The following is a 27,844-nucleotide window of genomic DNA, read 5'->3' on the forward strand; positions in this document are numbered from 1 at the left end:
CGTTGCTTTCAGCCTCTGCTTCCTCTTAGTTTTCTCTCCCTGGCAAACTCCTACTCATTCTTCATAACCCACCCTAAATCTTGCCATCTGTAAAACCCTTTGCCAGCTCCTCCAGGTGGACTTCTGTACTTTGGGATACATTTCTGCATCTCAGCACGCCCATATGTGTATGGCAGTGTCTGTGCATATGTCCTTGACCCCTTGATGTAGACTGTGTGCTCCCTAAGAGCAGAGACCCCTGCATATCCATCCTGGTAGTCCCAACTCCTGGCCTCTTCTCTCCCAGCTACAGAAAGAATGAGGTATGAGACTGAGCCATTTGAGGCAGAACGTACCAGTTGCACTGCTGGATGAGGCATGTTTCATAGGGCTGTGGTAGCCTCCAGGGTTGCCACTGTCATTCCTGGAGATACTTGCTTTAAAGATTTATGATACTTTCATTCATAGTGTAATTGATGGGTGATGTTCTTTATTCAGGTCCTACTGAAAACAAATTCCCAAGGTTTTTGTTGTTATTCATATTAAGGTGGGCAAACTGAGACCAGAGAGATGCAACAGGCTTCCTGAGGTCACACAGCAATTTGATGGGTGGTTGAGATAGAGACCAGATCTCTTGTCCTCTTGCCAGATGCTCCCTCATCAGCTCTTCTTTCTTGGGTGGTTCAACCGAATGAGAGGAAAGAGATAGAGGAATGGGGAATAAGCACATCAGCAAGATTGGGCTTCTACAAAGGACACAGGTGTTTGCCTGGGGGCTTTAGTGTGTGTCCCAGGGATGATGGGGGCAGCCGAGGCCTAAGCACTCAGCACCTACTTTCTAGACTGGCCTTGAAGCAGGGCGTCCACCTGGGGAATGAAGTTGTGGATGCCAGGATAGCTACAAAGAAAGAAGCAGCCCAGGGGCTGGGCAACCAAACTCAAGTCCCTCCTCTCTCCCACCCAGGGCACGACTGTGCGTATTATCACCGCCATCGATCAAGATAAAGGACGTCCCCGGGGGATTGGCTACACCATTGTCTCAGGTAAGGCCTAGGCTGTCCTTCATCCCCCACCACCACCCTAAAAGAGCCACTGTAGGAGTATCAGGCTCTGTGGGGCTACAGAGAGGTCCATGAGTGAATGTGATACAAAGGGACCTGCCCCCAGGGACAACTCTGGCCAAAGGACCCAGAAAAGGGACTTACTGCGTGAAGAAAAAAGGAGCAGGGGAGGTGGAGGAGGAGCTTGGGATGAGGCTAAGATATCTGGGGACTGCTTGGGTGGTGCTAGGAGCCAGGCGCTTGTGACGCTGTCCAAGGTCTGAGGCATCTGGGCACTTAGGGGCTCTGAGCCTGGGTCATTGGCGACTCCCACCTAACCTCCTGTAGTACTCTGCGTTTTGTTTTTCTTTTTTTACTCAACAAAAAAGCAGCAGTTTCGACATCATTTTAGAATGAATAGAGCTGCAACTTTGGCTAATTTCATGTTCTTTTCACATTTCTGACCATTAGAAATTTATGTGTCATCTGGAATGTAGTGGGGGAACCGCCTAAGCCCTCCTCTCCCACTTGCTCTCTTGGTTGAACAGAATAGTGACCAAATGCAGAGAAGGTTCTGGGTGATGGGATCCCTGACCCATGTCCCCACCCAAAGACTGATGAAGTAGCAGCTCCGTTTGACCGTCCCAGGGCTGGGTTACTTTGGAGCAAGGGAGCTGGTGAGAGGTCCATGAGAAGCTGCTCACTCACACACAGACACTGTCCCTGTCCCTGTCCTCCAACCCCTACCCATACATGGCCTACCTGCTCTGCCCACTAGTCAGTGAAGGGTCAGCCTGGTGCACCTGGACAGGCCAGACTGATGACCAGAAGGATGGCCAGCCATCAGGCTAACATCCACCCCATCGCACCTCCCTACCACACCCCAAGGACAGGGAATGGCGTTTTGGGGGCATTTACTTCCTTAAGCTCAAGAGACACCAAGGTGTAGCAATCAAGAACATAAAGATGGAGTCTTGAGCATATCACTGTGGATAAGTTTCTCTCTCATTCATAAGATGGGAGCAATAAGAATGCCTACCTTGGGTGGTTTGAAAGTCAGAAGACTAAATATATGAAAAGAGCTTAATTAATATATGTAAGGTATCTTGTGTTAACTTTTATTATTACTATTATTGTTGTTATTATTGTTATTACTGCTAGCAGCTAATGATAGATACCCTTGGGAGCCTGGGGTTTAGCTGGTGGGAGGGAGGCCCCCTCACCTCTTTGGAAGTACAGGAAATTAGGAGTATTACAGGATCCCTATAAGCTGCAGCTGCTGACATGACTATTATTGTGTCTCTAAGCCCAGGGGCCCAGAATGTAGATCAAATGCCAGACAGGATCATGTGCAGAGCAGCAGCAGTGTGGGTTTGGGCCTCTGTTCTCTCCATCTCACTTTCCCATTCTGATGCTCAGCACAGCGTAAACATGTACTTGTGGAATGAGTGAATGAATGTGCAAATGAATGAATGAATGAATGTCACTCTAAGTTAGTGGGCTTTCAAACTCCAGTATGCCCAAGAATCTCTGGGGTTCCTACCAAAAATGCAGAGTCCTTGGCACCCATGGAGATGCTCATTCTGCAGGACTAAGGTGGGGACCAGGCATGGTCTTTAATCACAGTGCCCCAGGCGGTTCAAATGCAGGAGGTCCTTAGGCCAGGATATGGGAAAACCAGTCCTAGGAAGGAAGCCGTTCTGTAGGAAGGCAGAGTCCCCTGGGATTGGGGAGCCTCTCCTGGTAAACAGAGGAAGAGGGTGGCCCAGACTGCTACTGGTCTCTTTCATGAGTTTTTCAAACTGGGAAGCAAAGCAAATGCCTCCCAGTGACAAGGGGCTTATGCTGGAGATCAGAGGGAATACCAGTGAGCCCCAAGGGTGATGGAATCAGGGAGTCAGAATAAGGTGGCAGTATGAATGAGCACTTGGCTGGGTGGGGGATTGTCTTTATCTCATTGCCTCTGGGCTGATTCCAGACATATTCCAGCCTGGATCGGAGTAGGGAGCAGGGAGCCAGGATCTGGCCTGAGGTCATGGCCAGTCCAGAAATTCCTACAATGGCTCTAGGAGGTCATCCTCCAGAGCATTGGTCCATTCCAGGTCTATGCTGGGTTCCAGACCACCAGCCCCAGACCCTCAGGTCCTCTCCAGCCTTCAAAGATAGCCTCAGCCAGCTCTACCTCCTCACCCCCTCCCCTTGGAGCAGGAGGCTAAAGGGTGGAGCTGCTGAACCTCCAGTGTCTGGGCTGGGCTTGGAGGTTAGAGTCTAGGGACAATTGCTTGGGGCAGTATTCTATGAGATTTCCAGGGACATAGTCTCCTGGACCAGGTTCACAAGTGTAAACAGGATGAGAAAGGAGACCCCAAATGTGAAACTACAAGTAGGGGATGTATGTGAAGGAGGGGGCAGGAGGCAGAAACTTCTTGAAGGCCTGGAGCACTTAACACAGCTTTATAGGATTCCCACTGCCAGCACAGATGTGCCTTGAGGGCTTTTAGAAAGGATGACAAATGGGTTTCCTCTCATATGCCAACTTTGATTGATTGGTAATGGCTGCCTAAAGAGGACCGTGAAGTCTAACGGGCTCAGTGCAGTATTTAATTGGCAGAGTCTCCTATGGGTGTGGAAAGGGAGAGGGCAGCACCTGTGGCACATATTTGCTCTCCTTGGTAAGATAGCACTTGGACCACACATGCAGAGTGGCCTTTATGGTCCTTGTATTTGTCGCCACCTGACCCCACCCAAATCTTTTCAGATAGCTTAAGGAAAGGGCCGTCCTTCTCTCTTTCTTCCCTTCCCATCCTGAGCACCTGGCTCACTTGGCTGCCCACCCACCTGTTCCCACCCACCCATCTCCTCTGGCCCTGGGCTGGCATTGTCTCCCTGCAAACCAGCCTCAGTGTGGGTCTAAAGCAGGCAAACCGGCTGTAGGGCAGAATCCCCAGGGGAGCAGTTGGCAGAAGGTTAGAACTTGGCCTCATCCCTACTTTCCTCAGCCAGTGTAGACACTGCTACAAAGAATACTGTCTGACAAGTGCCTGATCTCACATACCTGCCTCTCTCATGACGCTAAGTCCCGGCCTTTTACTGGGAGATTTGGCCAGTGCCTGTTTGCCTTGAAGCAGGAAGAGAAGATGCCCCAAAAGGGCACTTTATGCTGACTGCCCCCAAGCTGGCCCTGAGTGCTTCAGCTCTAGGTGCTTTGAAATCATTTTCATTTGAAAGACTGAATGGACGGAGGGCCTCTGGGGCTCCCAGAGCCAGGTGCAAGTCCTGAGGGCCACTTTGGGTGGCCAAGTCTCTGGGTGCTTCCAGAGCCTGAGCAGGGGCTGCCTCAGACAGCACATGGGTGGACACAGGCCTGAGCCCACAGTGATCCACGGCACATGGTTAACCTGTCCAGCTCCCTGTGGCCTCGTACCCTCTGGGCTGTTTATCAGCCCTGCAGCTAGGGGATTTATGACTGCATACCAGTGCTTTACCCATTACTAATGACCCCTCTGTTTTGCCAAGAACAAAGAGGCCTTCAGAGGTAAGTTACGGCTTCATTGCCATCAATTTGTTCTCAGCCTCTTGTGGCCAATCTGAGACTGAAGAATGACAAGGCTCTTTTCCACAGAGGACCTGGCATGGACTCCGTCCTTTCCCTGGGCCTATGCCTGTCCTGATACTCACCAAGGGCATCACTTCCTCTAGAGCCATAATGGTGCTGCAGCCTTCATCTCCAAGAGCCAGCCTAGCCTGTGGTCTGAACAGAGACTCTCCTCTGCCAGACAAAGCCATTCTTGCTTCAAGGGACAGCCATGCCCCACTTTACCACAGAGCACTGGAGTTGGAGTCCAGAGTTGTGGGTTTGAGGTGCAGCCTGCCACCTACATCAGTGTGTCCACACAAGGCATTTAACATCATAATTCTCATCCAGGAAACACCGTGAATAATCTCTAAGGCAGATAAGATGGTGCCAGAGAGACTCTAAAGAGCCATAAAATATTAAGCATTATTATCAAGGAAAGATCAGGGCCAAGGGTCCTTGGGAGTCCTATTCACTCATTTCTTCCTTCACTCACTTAAGGAGAGAAGTGATTGAGAGTGCAAGCTCTAGGGCCACTGTCAAGCGTGGTGACCACTAACTGTGCTGGCCAATACAGTTGCCCATGTGGCTATGGAGCACCTGAAATATGGCGAGTCTGCCTTGAGATGTGCTGTAAATGTAACCCACAGGATTTTGAAGACTTAGTATGCAAAATACATTGTAAAATATCTCATTAATGTCTTATATTGATGACATGTTGAAATGATATTTTAGATACACTGGGCTAAATACAACATATTATTAAAATTAATTCACATATTTATTTTTTCTTTTAATGTGGCTACTAGAGAATTTAAAATAATACATGTGGCTCACATTCTATTTCTTTGGGAAGCTCTATTTCTATTCCCAACTTAGACTGCCTCAGCTTGCCTTCTACCATTGACCAGCTGTGTAACCTGAGCATCAGTTTTCCAATCGGTAAATGAAGGTAATAATAGCCCATGACTCACAGGGATGCTATGAAGATTCAGTGAACTAAGATGTGTTAGCACTTAGAAGAATGCCTGTATTTACAGTAAATGCTCTACAAAAAGGACTCTTGCTATCCACCCACAGTGGGTTGAGGGTCTTCTCTGGGCCAAGAGCCGTACTAATGTCCTGAGAGCTGACTGGGTGTGGCGGGTGGTGAGGCACCTTCTCAACTTCAGGAACCTGCAGTGCAGCCAGGGAGACAGACCGCGATGCCCTGGTGGGTGGAATACTGTGAAGAGAAGCGCGGGCTATGTTGATAATTGACGTGAAGTGATGGCTCCCAGTCCGATAGACCGTTCTCTCTACTTTTGCATGTGTTAGAAAATATCTTTTATAAGAAATGAGAAAGAATTCATGGGTGGGGACCCCTTTCCCAGCCATCACTGGGGTGGGGAGACTCACAGAGCATCTAATCCACCCACTGACTGGTGATTGAGAACTAGCAGGGAATTGTGGAGGGAGGGTCTTTTTCAGGCAAAAAGGTCAGTGTGTACCAAGATCCGAGAGTGAGAAAGTGTAGCATGTCCATCGAGTGGTTGAATACAGCATGTAAGGGAGGCCATGGGGAGAGGAGGCCACAGAGGGAAGCAGAGCCCCGCCATGCAGGGTGTGGAATGCTCAGCTCAGGAGAATGCCAGGCCTCGGCCCTGAGGGCTGTAGGAGCCAGTTCAACAGGGGAGGGACGTGGTCGGAGTGCAATGTATGAAGCTCACTGTGGTCAGATTGGAGCCAGTGGGTTGGAGAAGGGCAGGAGTGAGCAAGCAGTTCAGCAGGGAAGCTGACCATCACAGTGGGGGAACAGAGACAGACAAATCCAAAGGAGGATGAGGAGGCAGAGCTGACAAGAGGTCACTGGTGGGACAGGTGGGACAGGTGAAGGAGGAGCCCAGAATGGGCCCTTGGACTGAGATACCTTTACAGCCCCCTTAAGCAGAGAATTTGCTTAATTTAACTTCCAACTACTATTTTTCCCAGAGAGCTAGCCTCTACTCTCAGCAAAGTGACCTTGAGTGAGCATCAATTTCCCCATCTTTTAACTGGGGCCAATAATATCTTTCTCACAGAGTTGTGAAAATAAAAATAATTGAGACCATTATATAAAGTGAGTGGCACTGGGTGAGCTCTACCCAGGTTGGCGCACAGTAAGCTCTCAACAGATGTCAGCCATTTTCCCTCCTGCCTATGACCCGTCAGGATGCCTTGGAGACAAGCATGCATCATGCTGTCAGAAGCTCGTATTGCTAGCTGTGACCACTCTCATGGGCTGTGAAGCCAGGCTTGCCCAGGTGGTAGAAGCCCAGGTTGAAGTTTTTCCTCAGTCAGACCCAGGGACTCAAAGGCCCAGGATTCTGTCCTGCCATTGTCTTCCCACAAGTGCCAGATTTTTCATTTTTACTCAGTCACCCGTCGTAGGGAGACCGTCTATCAGAGGCTGTGGAGCAGTGTTTCTAAAAGTAGGTGTCTTGGACCAGCAGCAGCAGCAGCACTCCTGGGAACCTGTTAGACATGTGAATTCTCTGGCCCCACCCAGGACTGCTGAGTCAGGCACTTGGGAGTGGGGCCTAGAAAGCTGCTTTATCAAGCCCTCCAAGTGGTTCTGATGCTGTGCGAATGCTCCCCCACCCCATTAGAAGCATTTTCATTTCTCATAAATACTAGACCGATGAGTTCTGTTATTTGATTTTCTCCTTCCCACAAACAGACTCCTCTCCAGTGCCAGAAGGGCCCTTGCCACCTGAGAGGGTAGGAGAATTTGGTGAATGAGTCCAGGCAAGCAGTTTCCACTGTGTCCTTTATGACAGCCCCCACCTCAGCCTTGACACTGCTCCACTATTATCTTTGCAGGTGGAAGAGACCTAACATCTCCCATTATCCATGCCTGAAAGCCCACATCACTCTCCCCATCTGACCCTGCTTCCCTGGCCTTCTGCAGCTATGCAACATGCCCCAGGATGAGAGGAGGGGAACCCCATTTTTGGGTGCCTGCCATATGTGCAGCAGTATATGAGGGAGGCAGTCACTCTGTTTTGTAGACAAGAAAAGCAAGGCTCAGAGAGTTTACATAGATTGGCCAAGGGTTATAATTACTAAGAGGAAGAGCAGAAATTTGAACCCCAAATCTCTTGGGCTCCAAAATACATACAGTTTCCATGACAACAGTGGTTCTCAAAGTGTGATCTCTGGACTAGCAGCATCAGCTTCACCTGGGAATTATTAGAAATGCAAAATTTTGTACCAAACCCTTAACCTACTGAACTGGAAACTCTGGAGGTGGAGCCAGATGATGCAGATGCTGTTGGTCTAGAGGTCACATTATGAAAAGCACTGGTCTAGAAGAACATGTGATGTCAACAGGGATGAAAGCACTGCCAAGGGAGCAAAAATTTGTTCTAAAGGGTGAAATATCTTACTCTTTTTATGTATAGACATAGATATACACACAGATACGTTGTATTTGTGATATTGAAATTTCAGGTGGGTGGTGGGGAAGTGATTAGGAAAAAATGTCTCAAATGCTGGTGGGGGCTGGAATAATGAAAAAAAGGTCAAGAAACACTGGCCTAGAAAAAAGAATAGGTGAGCAGTATCAGGGCTGCAACTCCTCACTCCCAGCTTGAAAGGCAGTGGTCTCACCGGGAAACCTGCCCAGATATGTTAGCGAAGGACAAAGCCCTCACTCGCCACTCTCTAGATCCTACTTTTAATGCTACCAAGTGAGGCAGGCAGTTCCTTGAAAATACAGTGAGTGCTTTGACGTGAAGGCTGCATGTGTTTGAGTGTGTGTATGTGTGTGGGGTGTGTGTGTGTGTATGTGTGAGGAGAGGAAGAATAATCAGACACAGTCAGACTTGCACACACCCTCACCCCCCACATATGCCAATAACTGAACCGGGCCCTTGGCCATGGCCTGGTGGGGGGTGGCTATCACAGGAGATATCGTTTGAAACACATCAAAGCCCTCATGATTAAGCTGCTTGGCATTTTCCTCCCCCAAGAGAAGTGAAAACTCGGGAAAAGCAGACCTGCTTTGGATATCTGAATCATACGCATGGCCCCTGCGGGGTAGCACTGTGGGTGCCTGGAAGCCCCAGAAGCTTCATGGCATCTGGCCGGGCATGGAGGATAACGGCCCCCCTGGCTGGAGCCCAAAGGTGGCTTGGGAGAAGTCAGGGCAGATCAGAGTCGGGTGGTGGGGCCAGTTAGCGAAGGGCATAGAAAACAAAAGAAATGGGTTCTTGAGTGGGGTTGGGATTGAGGAGGGTGGATATGGGGTTATCAGAAGATATGGAGTTATCAGAATTCTGGATGATTGGAACAGGCAGCACTGTAATGAGGGCGATCTGCTAACGGGCTGCAGCACCAGTCTAGGGGAAGACTGGAGGGGTCATTGTGGAGATAGATTGTACAGGAAGAAAGTCGGCAGGCTCTGGTGACAGAATGAAAATACATGGTGCAGGAAAGAGGAGACAAGCTTCTCATCTCTGAGTGTAGGTTTCTGGGGTCCTGGTAGTGGCCTAGGCAGAAACGGACATATTCTTAAGGAAAGCTGATCTGTTTACACCTGTGACTGCCTAGACCCATGTCAACGCATGTGACAGAACTCACCGATCCCATCCCAAGGCAGACATCACTAACTGATCCCAGCACACTTTCCCACTGAGCCTGAAAGGGTTGCCAAGCCTTTCTTCCCCAGCCCTCCAGCAGCAACTAACACTTAATGGGCATTCTCTTTAGAGCCAGAATGAATGTTTCCAAGGTTTACCATTATATCTCATGGTTCTCTTCTTTTGAAAATATCTAGGGATGGTGCCTGGGGGGCGGGGAGGAGGGGGAGGGCAGTTTATATTTGATTATACAAATGCACTGGCTTACAGTCCTCTCTTACCACCATACCCAAACAACAATGAAATATCACACCAACACTACGTTCCTCCTGAGGAACCACAGGAAAAACTGGGCTCTTCTCCCTTGATCTTCTTGTCAGCCTTGCTCTTGCTCAACACTCTTCTGTGCCCTCCTTTGTGATAAACCAGAGAGACTTGTTCTTCCTCCCTCCTTTGATGAGGCCCTGTCTGCTCCTTGTCAGTAACCATGACTTCCATTGCTTCTTTCCCATGAATTACAGTGGTCAGTAGACTTTTAAGAGGTTTCACTGCCACACGGTCCGAGACCCTCCCTTTCTGCATCTCTTCTCTCCCACACCCTCCTCATGAACAAGAGTCTCTGTCCCTTGCTCAGGATACTATATAGCCTCCTGGATGCCCCATGTACTGTGGGAGTACCCCAAGACTTCCCTCACTAGGCCAGCCAGAACTTCTGCTACATCTTGTGTCTCCCTCCCCAGCTGAGTAGAGAGTGGACTTTGGCTCCACTCTAGGTACCACTTCTCTTCTGCCGTGCCCAGAGGCTGGCAGACAGTCATGGCCGAGATTGCTTCTGGGGTCTGAGGGTGATTCTAGTTCATGAGCAGAGATTGTTTAGGGGGAAGTTCTAGTCTGATTTCCCTATGTCAACAAGCATTTGTCTTATTTTAAAAGTTAACTCTTTTCCACTTTTTTCTCATCTCTAATGTAATTGCTTTGTATTGAACTTCCTAGGGCTTTGAGATCTTCGGAGAATTATGAAATTGGCCACCATTTATTTTGCATTTTCTTTCTCTCCTAACTTGGCTCACCTCAAGCATACAGAACTGATTTTGACATAATTCTTCGCTCATGATCAACATAGCTCTCTATGCGTGGCCCTCTCTAGTTTCATTATTAACTTTTAATAGTATTGTGGGCGCCTGTGAACCCACCAGCCAACCCAAGGCTATCACCCATACTGCACAGCTGCCTGGGTCCCTCTTCCAGCCCATCTCCTGCCTCCTTGTCTCCACAGTCATATTTTTGAATCTTGCATTTTTTCATTCCCTTGCTCTTAAAAAATATTTTGTCATATATATGTGGATCACATATTGCTTGGATTTAGCTGTCTTTGAACTTTATTTAAAAAGTGCCATATTATACACAGTCTCTTGGGACTTGTGTTTTCTTTTCAATATTATATATCCAAGGTCCATCCATGTTTTTTTGGTATAGGTATTATTTCATTTTTATTACTATATATTATTATGTAAAAAATACCACAGGTAATCCATTTTCCTATTGGATTTCCTATTGATGGGTATATGAATTGATTTTTGCTATTACAAATTGTGCTGCTATGAACATCTTGTATATTTCTCTCTGAACATGTTTGAGAGTTTGCCTTGGGCTACATACAATATCTCTCACCCCCGCCATAACCCCAGAATGTGGCTGGCCAGAGCCATTTCTCAGATAAGGAAGCTAAAACTCACAGAGCTAATGAAACGTGCTCAGAGTCACACAGCGCATAAGTCACAGGCTCAGGATTCAAATCCAGATCTTCCTGCTTCCAAAACCCACACTCTTTCTGCCATCTTTTATTATTCTGTCCAAGAAACCAAGCGATTTGTGTCAACCCACTGATCTGTGTGCTAGACTAGAACCCTAGGATTCATTCATTCATTCATTTAACCAATGAATATTAATTGAGTGCCCACTGTGTGCCAGGCTTCATGCTGGACCCTGGGGACCAACTGTAAAGAGAACACCACCATCACTGCCCTCATGGAGCTCACATTCTAGTGGGGAAGAGAGATAATAAATAAGTCAGTAAAAGCAGTGTTTGCAGGCTGTGCTAAGCACCAGGAAGAAAATACCAGGGTGAGGAAAAAGTAACTAGGGTGAAGGCCCATTAGGAAGGCTGGCTGGACTAGGGAGATCCCCAGCCTAAGTGAATGGGAGAAGGTCTTGCCCCTCCCACCTCGGAAAGGTCTCAAATATCTTTGAGGGGCTTCGAACCTGAGATGAGCCCCTCTAAGCAGCTCGGATTCCCAGCTCCCTTTTTCATCTGACACCCTAGATGACTGCTCAGCTTTCCAGGCAGCCCCCAGCTGGGGCTAATCTGAAATAAAAGTTTTTATTTATCTAGCTTGATACCCAGTGCAAGGTTAAATCATACAAGAGAAAAAGCAATAAAAGAGAAAGATTAAGCGTAAGGCACCGTCTTAGCCATGCCCTTTTGCAATGTGGTTACAAAGATATTAAGCCTAAAGTCACCCACAATCCCACACTGCTCTTCCTGAGTCTCTCTGGGCTGGGCTCAGCCAGAGCAAGGAGGAGGAGGAGAGGATGAGGCAGGGGCTGCAGGAGGGAGACACCCTGGAGTGTCCTGCAGAGAGGGTGAAGCAGATGGAGTTCTACTAGCTCAACCCATCAGCCACCTCCCGCCCGCACGCAGCTCTGATTCATGACTTCCCCAGAGGACAAAAAATGTTGACATCTGCACCTACATTTCTGTCAACGTTTCCATGTCATCGGTATTTATCGTGTGCCTGCTATGGGCAAGGCACCCTGGGGACAGACAGCGGGGGTAGCCTTAGTCACAGCCCTTTTTTGTGGCCAGCCTGGTTTGAGTCTCAGGTCACCTCAAACAGGTTATTCCTCCTGTCTGTGCCTCAGTTTCCTCATCTATAAAATGGGACTATTAATAAGGTTTATCCAAAAAATTATGGTCTGGTTGACGACCAGCACATATAAGAAAAGATACCAAGGTTCTTCATTAGGTATGTGGTAATGGAGTTTCTAAAAATACAAATGTCACTGGCTTATGCCCATCTTCCCTGCCTGCAAAACCTAAGACTTCTGCTCTCTGTAGAATCCCCAAGTGTTGCAGGGGCCTCTGTGGGGTGGGGAGGGAGGCAGTTCCCACGTGCTATCGAACTGGTCTGGTTTTTTACTTCTGACCTCTTGTGGGTGTCCCCTGCACCAAGCGTCTGGAGGTGGGTAACTCACCCAGGCCCCTGCTCTCAGCCTCTGGAATAGCCCAGCATCCCCTGGACACTCCATGACCCTGGAGCAGAATGGATCATGGGCAGAGACAGGGCTCCTCCTCTTCCACCAGCTCCAGCCTGTTGTCCTTCCCTTTGTAGGGCCCAGACAGGGCCATAAGGACACCATGCCCCACTCCCCAGTCCCATCTCTCCTACAGAACCCATGTTTTAAAGCAATTTAAAGCAAGAAAGGGGAGGGACCTTTCTTTTAGCCAGAAGTCAGCCACTGAAAGCCCACGTGTCCAGCATAGGCCCCAGGAAGACCCCAACTGCACAAGTAATTCACCATAAAAGCCAAAAGCATAGCAGATGTAATGAATACTTCAGAAGGTCAGAAAAGGAAAGGCGGTCTCAAGGGATGGCTGGGGGAGATGAGGAGGAAGGGGAGGGAGGAATCACCAGCCACAGGGCAAGGCATGAGCACCCTCCTCTCTGGCCTTCACAACCTCTTGCAGTGTGGGACTCACTGAGAGAGCTCCGACTGACAGACTGAGGAGTAATAATAACGTAGCAGTAGGACCTAACACTTCTTGGCCTAGGAACAGATTGAAATGCTCCACCTGCATCAACTCTTTGATCCTCCCAATAACCCCATAAACTCAGTACTACTATTGTTATCCCGTTTTACAGAAGAGGAAACTGGGTCCCAGTTGCCCAAGGTCACACGGCTGATAAGAGGTAAGCAGGGTGATTCCAGAACCCACACTTCTCCTGTGCCCCTGGCCTCATTCTCCGCTCTCCCTGCCCAGAGCACTGATGGGACTGCCTGGGTTTAGGAGTCACTGGATTCAGCTCTGGGCTCGGCTGTCTTCCTGTGCCCTCTCAGCCCCTCCCTCTGCCTCTCTGTCAAGTGCTCTGCCTGAGTCAATTAACTGGCTGCCCCCATTCAAATATTTGACCAATATCCTGGAAACAGAGATTTCAGGGAAGATACTTTTCAGACATTGATTGAAGTGAACAAACGTTCCAGCACAGAATGAATTTATTGCTCATAGTCTTATTCTGCTGGGATCTGCTCCATCCCGACCACCCCACCCCCCATCCCAAGGAGTTTTTTTGGTGGGGTAAGTGGGGTGGAATCAGGCTGCCTCTGTTTTCCAGCTCACTACCCATCCCAGCCCTCCTGCTGCCAGTGCACGGGGACACCCCACTTTGAAGGGCCACATCACTGAAGCACTTTTGAATCAGTGAAAGCAAAGGCTGAAGGGCACTTCACAATATCCAGCAGAGCAAGGATTATTTGAAAGGAGCCAGTGACTGCTTTTTCTTCATAGTAACAGTGGGAATCTTAAATGTCCGCAGAGCAATTTAGTTGAAACTTAAGGGAGCACTTTGCAAATGAGGACTTGAGTCCTAGGATGTATCAGTCCTCTTAGACATCTGTAAGAACAGGAGAGTTATCTGTTCATGACGCAGCAGATGCTTAGTGAGGTTTTAATGAGCCAGGCTCCCCAGCTTCCACGCTTGGTGGTTTTGGGGAGACAGCCTCTAGAATGGAAATTAGAAATGGAAAACTATTTCATCGAGAAGCTTGAGGACTTGCTGGGCAGGTAAGCATATGAAAAGTTGCTCGCCTGTCCGCACAGCATTTGGTGAATGGCTGGTGCTGTCAGTAAGTCCATGGCAATCAGGGGAGCCCAAGAGTGCTGGAGCTAGGGCTGGAGTGAGGGCAGCAGCTTCACCCAGATGCTGATTCCCTAGAGAGATGATTTTAAGTGGCACACGAGTAGGGCATGAAGTAACACCGAATCACACAGTGAGATCGTTATTCCGTTCTCAATTCTCTTTCAGAATTTCTGTCTCTGTCAGTTCTGTCTAGGAGCAAGTCCAGTTGGGTGCTCACACCTTTAATGACTCTCTTTCCCTGGTCTCACCTTCCCACTTAACAAAAAGAGAGCCAGATATGAAGCTGGTGCAGCTAAAATCTAACCATATAGGCTCATTTTATCCATTTTACGATCATCCTCTATCTATGGCCAATGAACTGGGTGTCCATTTGGTTCATCCTCTTTTAAATAGATTCTTTTAGAATGATATTTAAAAGAAAAAATTGAATAAAATTAAAGAAAAATAGTAAATAATAATAATATAAGTTATAGGCAAATATGGTAAAAAATGGGAGGATGGCATCCAAATGACTGAAGATTGGGCACACTGACACAGGAGAATTCTGACCTGAGCCTTTCCTTATCTGTAGAATGAGAGGATGACAGAGTGCATAGTGGTTCCGAGAGTCATGTCAATACATGTAAAGTGCTCAGAACAGGCTTGGCACCTGGTACAAACTCAGAAAATACCAGCCCTCTATTCAATAGGAACACATCGGTGCAGCCACCTTGGAAATGGGGGGAGGGGAGGGCACTGAATCCCACAAGGCGGTATTATTGGTACTGCCATTGGGATGAAGGATAGATGGGGTAATGGGGAGGGTGTCCTGGTTAGGAGGGACCGACAGGAGTGTCGGCCTAGAAGGAAGACTTTTCATGAGAGGTCTAAGGGGTAGCAGGTAAACCAACTATGCTGTAGAAGAGGAAAGGTGGAAGATGATCTGAAGGGTCTTGAGGGTCAAGCTAAGGTATGTGGATTGCTCTTTTCAGGGCATCTGTGGTTCCAAGAATCTGAGAACACTTAGGAAGCTCAGAGAGAGGGGCTTTCTGTGAGACTGCAGGGTTCCTGCAGGAATCCAGAGCAGACCCTCCCCAGATTCAGGCCTCCTGTGTTGAGGAACTAGAACAGCAAGTTCGAGCACACTCTCCTTTCTTACAGTATCTGTCTGTTTCCTATGACAGCGATAAAAAAAAATAAAAAAAAATTACAAACTCTGTGGCTTAAAACCACAGAAATTTATTCTCTTATGGTTTTGGAGACCAGAAGTCCAAAATGAGTCTTACCGGACTAAAATCAAGGTGTCAGCAGGGCTGCTTCCTTCTGGAGGCCCCAGGAGAAAATCCATTTCTTGCCTTTTCCAGCTTTGGGGTGGCTGCCAGCATTCATTGGCTTGTGGCTGTATCACTCCAATCTCTTTTTATCTGACAATATTGTCTTCTCCTTTCCTGCGATCAAATCCTCCTCTGCCTCCCTTTTTAAGGTCCCTCATGATTACATATAGAGAGTAGATAATCCCCCCATTTCAAGATGCTTAATGAATCACATCTGCAAAGTCCCTTTTGCCATATTAGGTAACATTCAAAAGTTCCAAGGATTAGGACCTGGATGTCTTTGACAGCCATTATTCAGCCTACCATGGCATCTCTGCCCCTCTCTGAGCATTTTCTCCCCTCATCTCTCTCTACCCGCTGGCTTCCTCATGATCCCATCTTGTCCATGATGGCCATACTGCCCCTTCTCTATCACGGCTCCCCTTGAAATGTTCTTTCAGCTTCTGTCTCAGTTGTCAACTGTCTCTATAGGCTAGCTTTCCAATTCCAAGTTTCCTAGATGGAGTCAGATTGGCCAGCTCATCATCGCAAGTAGTGTCCACAAGCTATTGGTTGCTTGCAGCCTGAAATGGTATCACCCCAGGCAATTGGTACATAAGAAGGCAGCAGGTCTTGAGTGGGGCCAGCCCAACATCCATCTAGTACATTTTTAAAGATAGATAGGTCAGTGGGACAGAATAGAGCTCTTAGTACCCAACCCATATATAAATATGGGAACTTGATATATCATAACAGTGGGGAAAAGATGACTTGTTTAGTAGCTGGTGTTGAGAAAACTAGCTCTCTATATGGAGGAAAATAAAGCAAGATCCCTACCATGCACCGTATACCAAGGTAGACTCTAGATGGATTCAAGGCCTCAATGTGAAAGATAAACTATAAAGCTCATAAAAGGAAGCATGGGGTATCTTTGTGTCCTTGTGGTAAAGGACTTCATAGCACCCAAAGACCATAGACCATCTATGAAAAATTGATCTACATCAAAGGATTTCTAGCAATATATGGAAAAAATTAACAACAGATAACATATAGGGAGGAGATTTTTTGCAACAATTAAAACCAATAAAGGACTAATGCTTAGAATATATAAGGAATCGCTACAAGTCAACAGGAAAAAGTTGGAAAGTTTGATAAGAAAATAAGTCCAAGGGTATTCACGGACTGGGAAACCCAGTGACTAGTGGACATATGTAGAGGTGATGAAACTGATGAACAATCAGAGAAATGCAAAAGGCAACTACAGTGATCCACCTCTGCACACCCTACATAGGCACGTGGGCCAGATCCTCCGGCTGCCTGTTTTTATGTGGTCTATGAGCTAAGAATGAATTTTACTTTAAAGATGAGTATTTTTGCAGCTGATTTGATGGTAATAATTTCTATCTTTGAACACCTAAATGAAATATTCTCTGCCACCAAAATTCTATTCTTCTCACTAGTAGACCTATGTTACCAAAAGAAAAAAAAAATGTGTTCAATTATTATTATATTTCTAATTTTATCAAAAGTTTTTGTGGAAGTTAATTTTCTCTTGTTAAATAAGTACCAACACATCTTGCCTATTCAACTCTATTTTGCCTCTTAGGCCTGCAGTCTATATTTACTGTGGCCTGTCACAGAAAAGGCTTGCTGACCCCTACGCTAAAGAATACTCTGTATCAGTGAGAGGCCACATACTATTAAGTTAAATCACATGAAATCACCACTTTTGTAGGTCAAAAATGGCCAAATGTCAGCAACTTCATGTGATTCAACTTAATAGATGTACGTACAGCAAAATAGATAAATCTTTGAAACCTAGTATTGAGAGATAGAAGAAGTAAAATGGAAGAACATAATACCATGTCTGTAAGTTAAAAAAAAAAAAAATCAATAGCAACGGTAGGCATTTAACAATAATACATGCACATATAGGGACATTTAGCAAAGCACTGGAATTGGTACCTCTTTGGGAGAAGAGAGGAGGTAAAATGGGGGTGCAGGTCAGAAGGAAAACCTAACTGTAGTAACACTAACATTTATTGGATAATCACCATGTGCCTGGTGCTGCTTTAAGCAGCTCACAAATATTAACTCATTTACTTCTCACAGCACCCCAACGAGAAAGGTACTATCATTGTTCCCACTTTACAGATGAGGAACCCAAGCTCAGAGAGGTTAAGTAACTTGGCCAAGGCCGCTTGTAAACATAGAAGCCAGGATTTGGACCCAGGCAGTTTGGGCTCTAGTTTTGGAGATAAAATCTGAAGTCCAGTGAGGTGGGTATAGTTCAAAGGAATATAAGGAGACACAAGAGGTCTGAAGAAGCAAACTCCTTTTCCGCCTAAATCCTGCCCTCGCACCATGCCCAGGAAATCTCTGCTGTTTCTTTCTCGTCTTGCTTCTCTAGAATTCAGAACACCTACCTCAGCCTCTGGGCATCCTACAGGCACAGTAGCCAAAGAGTTAGGAAGTATGGACCCTGTCCCTACATTGACCCAACCTGGAGTGATAGGATGTACCGCTCACAGGAAAAATGACCTACCAGATGCTCCCTGAGAAATGGCTCCTGCGTTATCATGCTGAGGTAGCAGATAAGGCATATAGTAAGTGCTCAGAAAACTATTGTTCCCAAGTTTATTGACATCGCCTAGGGGAAACGACTGCTTTTCATTGCCCCTTCCTGAAGGAAGGATACACTAGGACGAACAGAAAGAGCAGGGAGGAACCTACATCATCCTATTTACCTACTTTGCCTTTTCCTTCTTATCCACCTTTTTACACCTCTTCCCTTTTCTTCACATTCACCCATCCTTAAGCCTTGCCTGACCACCCAGCTTGCATTGTCTCCTTAGCTGTTGGGAACAGATCGGTCGCCTCATTCTGTTTCTCATGGGAAATGTTCATGCTCACCAAATTCTGTTTTTTCTCTGACCCACCATGCCCTGCCCCATGTCCAGGACCATGTCACTTTTGGCTTCCTACTTGGTTCAGGAGTTCACAAACATCTGCCTCCTTTGCTTCATTCTTTCCCTCCCTATCATGGCGATTATTGAATCCCCTGAAATCCACCTGCCCACAGGCTGCTGAACACTGAAGGCCTGCTCAGTCCCCAACCATGTCAGCCTCCAAACCCAGAAAGAAGCCATCCTTTCTCAAGGTGCTCATGTGGACCTGAGCAGCTGTCAAGAGCCTTCACCTCGGTTATCCACCCTCAAGACAGCACTGCAAGGGAGGGATGGCCTTCCCATTTTACCCATGAGAATATGGAGGCCGACGAGGTGTGGCCTGCCTGGGATTGCCCAGATCGTGTGTGGCATGGCCAGCAGTTGATACCAAGTCGCCCACATCCCACATCCAGGACCTTTCCGTCACACCCCAGCCATGTGCACCCAGAGCTGAGTACCTACCATCCATATTTCTACCATGAAATTTATCCCCCACTTCTTATTTCTCAGGAACCTAAGCCCACACCAACCTCCTTTCTTCCGTGGTCCTTGTGACTCAGAACAGCTAATTGGGGTTTGGCAGACACAGAGCCTGGCTCTGGGCAGCCCTCTTATGCTTAGCACTAATTTTCTCTGGCTCCAAGAATGAGGCCTTCTGTTTGGCAATGTGAGCTCAGCAGAGAGAAGGGAGTGGCCTAGGGGGAGAGCAGAAGACAAGAAGCTGCCATGACCCCACTTGTCTGGCAACCATGACTAAGATGTCAGTGGAATCCCACCCAAGGAAGTCATGCAAAGCTTTCTCCAGAGGTAGCATCTTATGCTTATAGCAAGTATTATCAGTGTCCCCATTTCACAGATGAGAAAACAGACTCAGAAACGTTATATAACAGGAAGGGTCACACTAGGCCAAGAAGTGGCAGATCTGTGTGAGTCTGAAGTCCACGTGCTTTTCATGGGGCCACCCTGCCTCACTGGATTGTCATGACAACCTCATCATGTACAGACCCTGCCTATGCTGTTCCTTTTTGCAGATGGGTAAACTGAGGCTCAAAGAGCTCAAGAAACTCAAGGTCATACGGTTGGTTAAATGATAGGTGCTTAACTGCCTCCCTATCCAGTCTTAATTCTGTCCACTGTACATAGAACTTTCCCATTCATACTAGGAACATCCCTCTCCCAAGTCTGGGCAGTAGAAGTGTTAACTAGGAGAGGGTATGAGGTAGGGTTGCCCTGGGTTGACGTGAGAAACAGATGGGAGGCCTGGTTGTCAGAAAGGTAAAGAAGGGTCAAGTTGCAGAAAGTATTGGAAGCTAGGCGGACTTGGTGTGTTGGGCAGGAGGGAGCCATACAGGGTCTCACAGGAGGAGTGAAGTGCTAAGCTGATATCCTATAATGCCCACTTGTACAGCCGCCCCACTCCGTGGACTGCTCCCAGCCCAGGGCCCGCCTTCCTACCGCCCAATGCTCCCTCCCTGGCAGGTTGGGGACATTCCATTGCTGAGGTCGGGTCTTTGTTTGAAGGACAGATAATTAATCCCACAAAGTAATCCCCAGTACGCTCTGGCAGATTTATGGAGATCACCTCTGTCCCAGGAACTCTGCCTTATCATCTTTCATTTCCCAGGCAAAGCGAGTGACTTGTTATATCACAGGCCCCATGCCAACAGGAATTTCATTTAGTGGAGTTCTCCAGGTGGAGGGAGATTGATAACGCAGGCCCGGGCAGGAACCCATGGCAGTCCTGGGGCCAAGGAGGGAGGGGGCAGGACAGGCACCATCACACGTCCTCCTTTCCCCTTGCTCATTTCATCTTTATCCCAACACCGGGGACCCAGTTTCATGGGGCTCACCTGTCACTGACCACAGGGACCCAGATATCATCCAGCCCAATCCTCCCAAGTTATAAATGAGAAAAATGAAGCCCAGAGTAGTGAGGGAAATGCCCGTTTCCCGGGCTAGCTCTGCCCCATCTCTCTCTCCCCTGTCATGACTTCTCTTCCCTCCCTACCTGCTCTACCCCAAAACTGCTTCAGGTACAGGAAACTGTCAAGGTCTAAATACTGGTGGGGGCTCCTCAAGGCCCCCCACGGTAGTCTTTGGAGCCTGCCTCCCAAGGGAGCTTTTATGGTTGGGAGACGGGAGTGGGGGTTGGCAAGGCCAGGCAGCTCACTCACCCCAAAAAGAGGAGGTGGGAGAGCAAGAAAGAGGGCGTGGGCCTGGAGGTCGGGGTAATTCATTCTGGTCTATCGGCTCTGCCTCTAGCTTGCTGGGCAGTTTTAGGGGCTGTCCTTGTCCGCCTTTGAACACAAAGAGTTTGAGCTAATTTGATTATTCATAAACATTTATCAGGCACCTTTCATGTAACCGCGTCTGGGGATACAGGCATGAACAGGACAGATAAGTTGATGCTCTTGTAGAACTTGTAGTTCAGTGAGGAAAGCAGGTGAGAGGATCCAGGATGCTCACCCTGCTAAGCATCGTGGGCCCTGTCCACTTGTCTGTCCCGCTCCTCATAACACTTCCTCACCACCTCCAGCTACTTTAGTGACCACCCTTCTACTTTGGGGGTTTGGTCATTGTTCTGAGACCCCCTTGGCCTGGTCTGCTCTTCCCTGCCCCAGGTCCTTCCTCCTGCGTCTCACCCACAGTTCCCAAGGCATAGCTCTGTCACGCACCAGCCTCAGATCTTCTCTTCCTGCACATCCCATCGCACTCACACTCCTTCCCCATGCCCACCCTCGAGAGCAGGGGGTCAGGCGGCAGGCACCCCAGAAGGGAAGGGACTGGTCATCATCCAGAGAGTGGGGGACAGCGTGGCAGCATGCAAGACTGCTCTCGCCAACTTGGCAGTACTTGTCAACAGGAACCGAGCCCGATGGGGCTGGCTCTTTCCTGAGGCTCACACCCGGCCCTCGGTAATTAAAGCCATAAGTCATCTTCTGACGGAGGAGCTGCAGGCTGGGGCTGCCACAGCTGGCATTGCTTGGGGCTTAGTGCTGGGAGGGAGAGCGGGCACATCTGGGCAGAGCTGGGGGCGCCTGAAGATCAATGACTGCCCTCCATTCTGGCTTTGGCAGAGGTGATATTCGGGCTCTGAGGCTCTGCTTGGTGTCGGAGGCAGTGCCAGGAGCTTCTGCCACAGAGGACTCACTTCCTCTTTTCCGAGGACACTGAGAATCTCAAGCTTGCAAAATGTGAGATGTTTTGAAACTCCCCAAAAGATACCATCTGTCTGCAGCGGGATCCTTTGCTCCCCCTGCAAGTATTCACAGAGCTTGGCAAGGGGGTGCCATAGGTTGCCCATCTCTTTGGCTATGCAGGGGGCGGGGGGAGGGGGGAGGGAGGGTACCTTCCTTCCAAGAGTAGGGGTCTTTAGCCCAGGCCAGCCCCTGTAATGGAGAAGGACCCCAGGCCATGCATCCTGAGGTGGCCCAGTGAGAATCACCCTGAACTCTGACCTGTGGCCTCTCTTTTTCAAAAAAGTAGTCAGAGGCTTTGAAAAGACTTTGGTTACTGACCCTCCTCTCTGGCCAAAAAGGCAAGGACGTTTCTTTCTCGTGCTTCTTGCTTGCTCAGCAGAAGTTCCCGCCTGTGTGAGCCAAGGGGATAGGAATGTCTCAGGACACCCCTCCCTTCCGCCTGGGCTCACTCATCAAGAATTCTGAACACCCACTTGGTTTGGGGCACTGGGCCAGGGCCTAGGGACATAATGTGACATTTGGGACTGATGCTCAAGCTGAGAGGATGGAAACATTCTAGAGGCTGGGCTACCAGGATGAAAATGGACACACACACACACACACACACACACACACACAGTCCAGGACCCCTGGCCTTTGTCAGAGAAGCAGGACCACTGGCAAATGTGAAATAGTAAATATTTTTTAAAAGTATAGAACTGATATAACCCCCATCCCCCACCATGTGTTCACCCTGGATAACATTTGTTGACATTTTCACCATATTTGCTTCTGATCTTTACTCTCCTTTTCATTCTTGTTTAAGAAATGAAACTACAGATATTGTTGAAGACACTTTTTCTTTCATTTTCAGTGATCTCAGAGGCTTGATCTCAGGACTGGGTAGAAAAGGCTAAAGCCTCTAATTTTAATGTGGCTTCAGAAATGGGATCCCCAACTTGAATATGGTCTGTGGTGTTGTAGGTAACCTTAAGGAATGGTTCATTTTCTTTAGTGTGATAATGGCATGTTTAAGGGCATTTCAGAAGTCCTTATAAGAGATATATATACAGTATTGAAAGATTAATTAGAATTTGCCTTAACAACTTCAGAAAAAAGTTGTGGGGGCGGGGGTGAGTTTAAAAGAAATTAGACTGGCAAAATGTTGATGATTGTCGAATGGTTACCTGGGCCTTCATGGTACACTTGTCTCTACATTGGTGTATGCTTGAAATTTTCCATAGTGAAAAATGTGTTTTTTTTAAGTGTGGTCCCAAAAGTTGCCAGGGGTCCCGCCACTGGTCTGGGATCCACTTCTGCCTGTGGCTTGGATGGGCACCAGACTTGAGGTTGACCTGTCTGGTGCCAGCTGTGCCTCTAACTTGCTATATGATGTTGGCCAAGCTACTCCCCATCCCTGACCCTCAGTTCTCCAGGGCAGAAGGAGAAGTTTGAGCCCGATGGGCCCTAAGCATCCTTCCATTTTCTGTCTCTGACACTGGACACATCTAACTTGCATGCTCAGAGACCCCATTGGAGGGTAACTATGCGAGCAGCCCGCCTTACACCTTCAGTCTCTTCTGTGGGTTTCCCATACCACTCCTGAGAGAGCCTTTACAAAAAAGGATTCTGTGCCCAATACGTTGGAGAGCCTCTGCTTCACAACATTCTTGTCCTTGCGTATCACAGTGCACATTAGCACACGAAAGGCTGTGACAAGTCCTGCAATGAAGAGCCCTGTTCAGTGTTTCCCAAATTTATTTGACCACAGAAGTTTTTTAAAAGTTGGCCTTTCCTATACCCCATGCATCAGAGTTCTGGGGACACCCTCTGGGAAACCCTGACTTTCCTTTTTTCAGTGTGGGGGCTCCTGCCATCTTTTCTTATGAACATGATGATTCTGACTCATTAAGATTTTTAATGTTTTCCACATTGTCCTGTGGGTTTTGTACTTAACTAAATTTGTAGTTTTTCCCCTCAGTCATTGCCTAACCAGAAACATCTGCTTTGATGTTATACTCTGAGTCACTGACCAGATGCCAGAAAACCCAGGAAATTGGGCCTGGCATAATCTGGGCCTTTTTTGGTGGAACCTTCTAGAAGCCATATTTCTAGGGAGGAGTAGAAGAAGGAACATAGGCTTTGACATCAAAGGCTGTGGCTTTAAATCTCAGCTCAACTACTTAACCAGCTGTGTGACTTAGGCCAAATTCTTCTGCCTCACCTGAGTTTTCTCATCAACAAGGTGGTCGTAAGGATTAAGCAGTTTGGTATGTGTCAAGGGCCGAGTCTCTTCCTTCTCCAAAAGAATTTATAACAAATTTATTGAGCACCCACTCTTTGATGAACTAAATAGGTGCATTACCTGCTTTCATCTTCATATCAGCTCTATAAGTATGATCCCTCCCCTTTTACAGCTGAGGAAATTAAAGCCCAGAGAGGGTAGGTAACTTGTTCACAGTCACACAGACTACGAGGAATAATGCCGAGATTTTAGCCCTGGTTCTAGCCACGACAACATCTGCTTCTTTCAAAAAGATCTGATCCAGATGATGACATGTTGATCCTTTGAATCTCAAGAACCTCACCTGCCTGTTTAGTGTTTCTTGGTCCTAGGGTGACCCAGCTAGATGGCATGACGTCAGGCCTTGTGCATCCTTAGCTGGGTACTCACAGACAACCAAGGAATCCTAAAAATGAAAGAGCTCATGTGAACTTCCAGGTTTCCTGAAGCCCAAAGCCCCCAACCCCATCCTTCAGGGACCCCTCTTGGGGAGAGGAAGATACTGAGTGTGCTGGACTCCAGCACCAACTGCCCCTACCCCCACTCCAGTCTGCTTCAGCCAGGGCAACTAGCTCTGTTTGGGGCTATTTCATATCCTGGGGTTCCATGCAAGATTCTATCTAATAAAAGAATCTGCTACTAAAACAAAGACATTTGAAAAACTACTGTTACAGAAAAGCTCCCCCCCCCCTTTTTTTTTAAACAAGGGAGGACCCTGAGGCCCAGAGAGGTTAAGTAACTTGCCCAGGGTCACCAACTGTCCCCCCGATCCCCAGGCAGGTCTCTGTTCTCTCTTCAGGAGCAGGGGCCAGGCTGAGAATGGGTTCGTAGCCCCAAGGGAGCCCCTCAAGGTCAGTCATCTGGGCCGGTTCTGTCCACTGGTGACCAGTTTCTATGAAGATAACTGTCTGAGGCTGGCTCCCTGAACCTCGTCCGATCACATCTATTTCTGGGCCGCGGAGCCCTGACAGAGCACAATTTGATTCATAAATTACCCAGCTCAAGATGTGTGTGATGGGTTCTCCTTTGCAGATTTGAAAGTCATTCACTCTGGAACTTGCAGCACTTAGGTCTAGGGGGTGGGGTGGGTGCAGCTGTGGGAATGTCGGGATCAGCACTCTGGGAGAGAAGGTGGGAGGGAAGATGGGGAGGACTCAGGGAATCAGGGAGCACTGTTCTGTGCCAGTTAGATGCTCGTCGTCTTGTTCAATCTCCCAACAACCCCTGGTGGCAGCTTCTATTATTATCCCCCCTATTTGGACAGCAGGGAAGCCAAGGCTCGGAGAGGTGAAGCCATTTGCCCAAAGTCAAGCTAGGATTCAAACTCCAGGCTCTCTGATGCCAAAGTTTCTCCCACGTGATTATGATGATGGCAAGACAAGAAACTGAAACAATGGCATTTAGGGGAAGCAGTTGGGAAACAGGATGGGAAGAAGGTTCCGAGGCACTGAGTCTTCTCTTCCCACAACCTTCAGTGTGTCCCTGCAACCGGCATCTCACCCCACCTTGCTCTACTTCGCCAGTCTTTTCTGTCTGACAACATCCGGTTCCGGGTACTGCTTAGTTCCACCTGCCTCAGGTACCCGGTTCACCATCCCTGACACACACCTGATATAAGCTCAGCACTTTGCAGTTTATAAAGCAGATCCCTTATCTCGTTGAACCTCTAAATAGCCCTGTGAGCAGGACGAGTATTCTCACCCACAATGAGGAAACTCAGGTGCAAAGAGGCCCGCAAGCCCACAAGTATGAATCTAGTCTCCTAACTTTACGCTGGGTTCTTTACACATGTGCTTTGTCCTTCTCCTGGTGGTAACCAGCCTTCTCCCTTAGACGGTGGGTTCCCTGGGGATATTACTCATGCCCCCCAACCTATGTCTGGTACAGAGAGGCCCAGTTTGTGGTAGATGGTCTGTGGTGCCCCTGCTCCCCAGGAAGCACCATCCCCTGGGCCTCTCCCACTAGAGGAGTGGGTAATGGCCCCGCCAGGATGACAGAGCATACCCTCACTTTGCACGTCCTTCTCCTAGGGCATCTGATCACCGTCCTCTTTGTTTTCTTAAGTGTCTTCCCTCCTCCTTCCCCCCTCACACTCCACCTCCAGGACAAGGCCTTTCAGATCATCAAATATCAAATGCTTCTTATTCAAAGATTGAGATGGCTTTATTGGAGCCTGTAAATCTCCCAGAGCCCTGACGCTCTGTTAAGTGCCAAGCCACAGGTGAGTTATGTGGGACAGGCCCAGCAGCGGGCAGAGCAAGTGGTCCTCAAGGGAACATGGGATGAAGGTCCCGGCACACATTAGCTCCCACACTTGGCCCAAGGAGGGGCCCCAGATGAGGATGGGCATGGGTGCTCCTGGCCCACCTGCCCCAGGCCCTGGAGGTAACTAAGCTCCAGGCAAGTGAGCAGATGGGTCCTTGAGGATCCATGGTCCTCTGCTTTTCTTTTCCTCACCTGGCTCATCTCCTGGCCAGTCTCTAGCCCCTAGGGCCCAGGGAGCACCAGCTCCACACAGGAGAGACCACAGCAGTGAGGGATATATGAGACCTGAAAGACCTGGGTTCTAATGCCAGCATGATCACTAAGTAACCACATGTCCTTGGACTGAGTGAGCCTGTTTCCTCATCTGATAAATGGAGTAGCCATGCTGGCCTCGGAGGGTGTTTTGAGAATCCAGTGAGCTCATGCACGTGAACAAACAGGCAAAGTGCTCTGCCAGTGGGTGGAAGCACATGTCTTCCCCATCTCTCAGAAGCAGCCTGGCCTGCGGACTCAGCTTATTATGGCTCAAAAGTCGGTCGGCTTGGCCTTGAGTCCTGGCTCTGCCACTTACCAGCAGTGCGACTTTAGGCGAATCACTTAATTTCTCTGTGCCTCGGTTTTCTCACCTGTAAAATGGAATGATAAAGATGCTGGTGAGGATGCCCTGCATGTGGAGCTGCCGTGAAGAGTAATTAATTGACTAATGCATGTGAAGTGCTGAGAGCCTGCCCTGACACACATGGACCTGTGGTCAGTGGTCCTTATAATCGCTCTTTTCCCATTACCATCACCCAATCCATGCCTTCATTGTCAACAGGCCGTCCTGCTTCCAGGGACTCCCCACTGCTGTCAGACAAAAATTAAAACTGCTTACCTGCCATTCAAGGCTCCCACCTCAGCTGCTCCTGACACCACCTCATGTGAACTCTGCTCCTCCTAATGGCTCCACACCTGTGAAGCCATTGTCTGCCCTCTACCCTTTTGCTCATGCTAGTCCCCCTGACAGGATCACCCTCTCCTGTTCCTTACTTCCCCATACCCTACCCTCCAAGGCCCAGCTGAAGGAGCCCCTCCTGCACCAGCCCACCACAAGCCACCCTCAGCAAAGCTGGGCATGTTTTTTGGCACAGGTCCTATTTCTTCATCTAGACTGGACATCACTTGGGAGTAGAGACTTCATCTTATGCTGCTCAGCCTCTCCTTGCACACTCCTCTTCAAGCAAATCCCTTCCTTTATCCTGGCTGATGTAGCAGTGACCAAGGCAGGAAAGGTCCCTGTCCTTGAGGAAATTAAGTTTAGTAGCAAATTGTTGTTAGTAATGGTGGTAACCCAGGTAGAGGAAGAATTTCTCATTAAAGTGAATTCATTTCCTAATCGGTCTGCATCTAGCACCAACGTAGAACGCATAGACATGTATCGTCGAAACTTGGGGATTGTGTGTGTGTGTGTGGTAAAGTATACATAACATAAAATTTACCATTTAAAGTATAATTCAGTGGCATTTGATACATTCACAACGTTGTGCAACCATCACCGCCATCTAGTTCTAGAACTTTGGGGATAATTCTGTAAAGGAACTTGTATTAACTTGAAAAAAAAAAGTAAGTCAAATAAGTCAAAAGAGGGAAGTCGAAATGACTCAACCAGGAGTGATTTTGCACCCCTCCCCAGGGGACATTGGACAGTGTCTGAAGATTTTTCAGTTATCACAGTTGGGGAAGGGGTGTTCCTGGTATCTAGTGGCGAGAGACTAGGGATGCTG

The 27,844-nt window shown here is 48.2% G+C and overlaps 1 protein-coding gene across 1 annotated transcript in view; it reads left to right on the plus strand.

Annotated features, from left to right (window-relative positions):
- Positions 1-27,844, plus strand: part of LOC111746801 (cadherin-23-like) — a 217,414-nt gene that overhangs the window by 177,401 nt on the left and 12,169 nt on the right. The window contains exon 9 of the mRNA XM_023537833.1: positions 944-1,022. Coding sequence (XP_023393601.1) covers positions 944-1,022 — 79 coding nt within the window. The remainder of the gene's footprint in view (positions 1-943; positions 1,023-27,844) is intronic.

This window comes from Pteropus vampyrus, unplaced genomic scaffold (genome assembly GCF_000151845.1).
Source record: "Pteropus vampyrus isolate Shadow unplaced genomic scaffold, Pvam_2.0 Scaffold202, whole genome shotgun sequence".
Taxonomy (NCBI): Eukaryota; Metazoa; Chordata; class Mammalia; order Chiroptera; family Pteropodidae; genus Pteropus; species Pteropus vampyrus.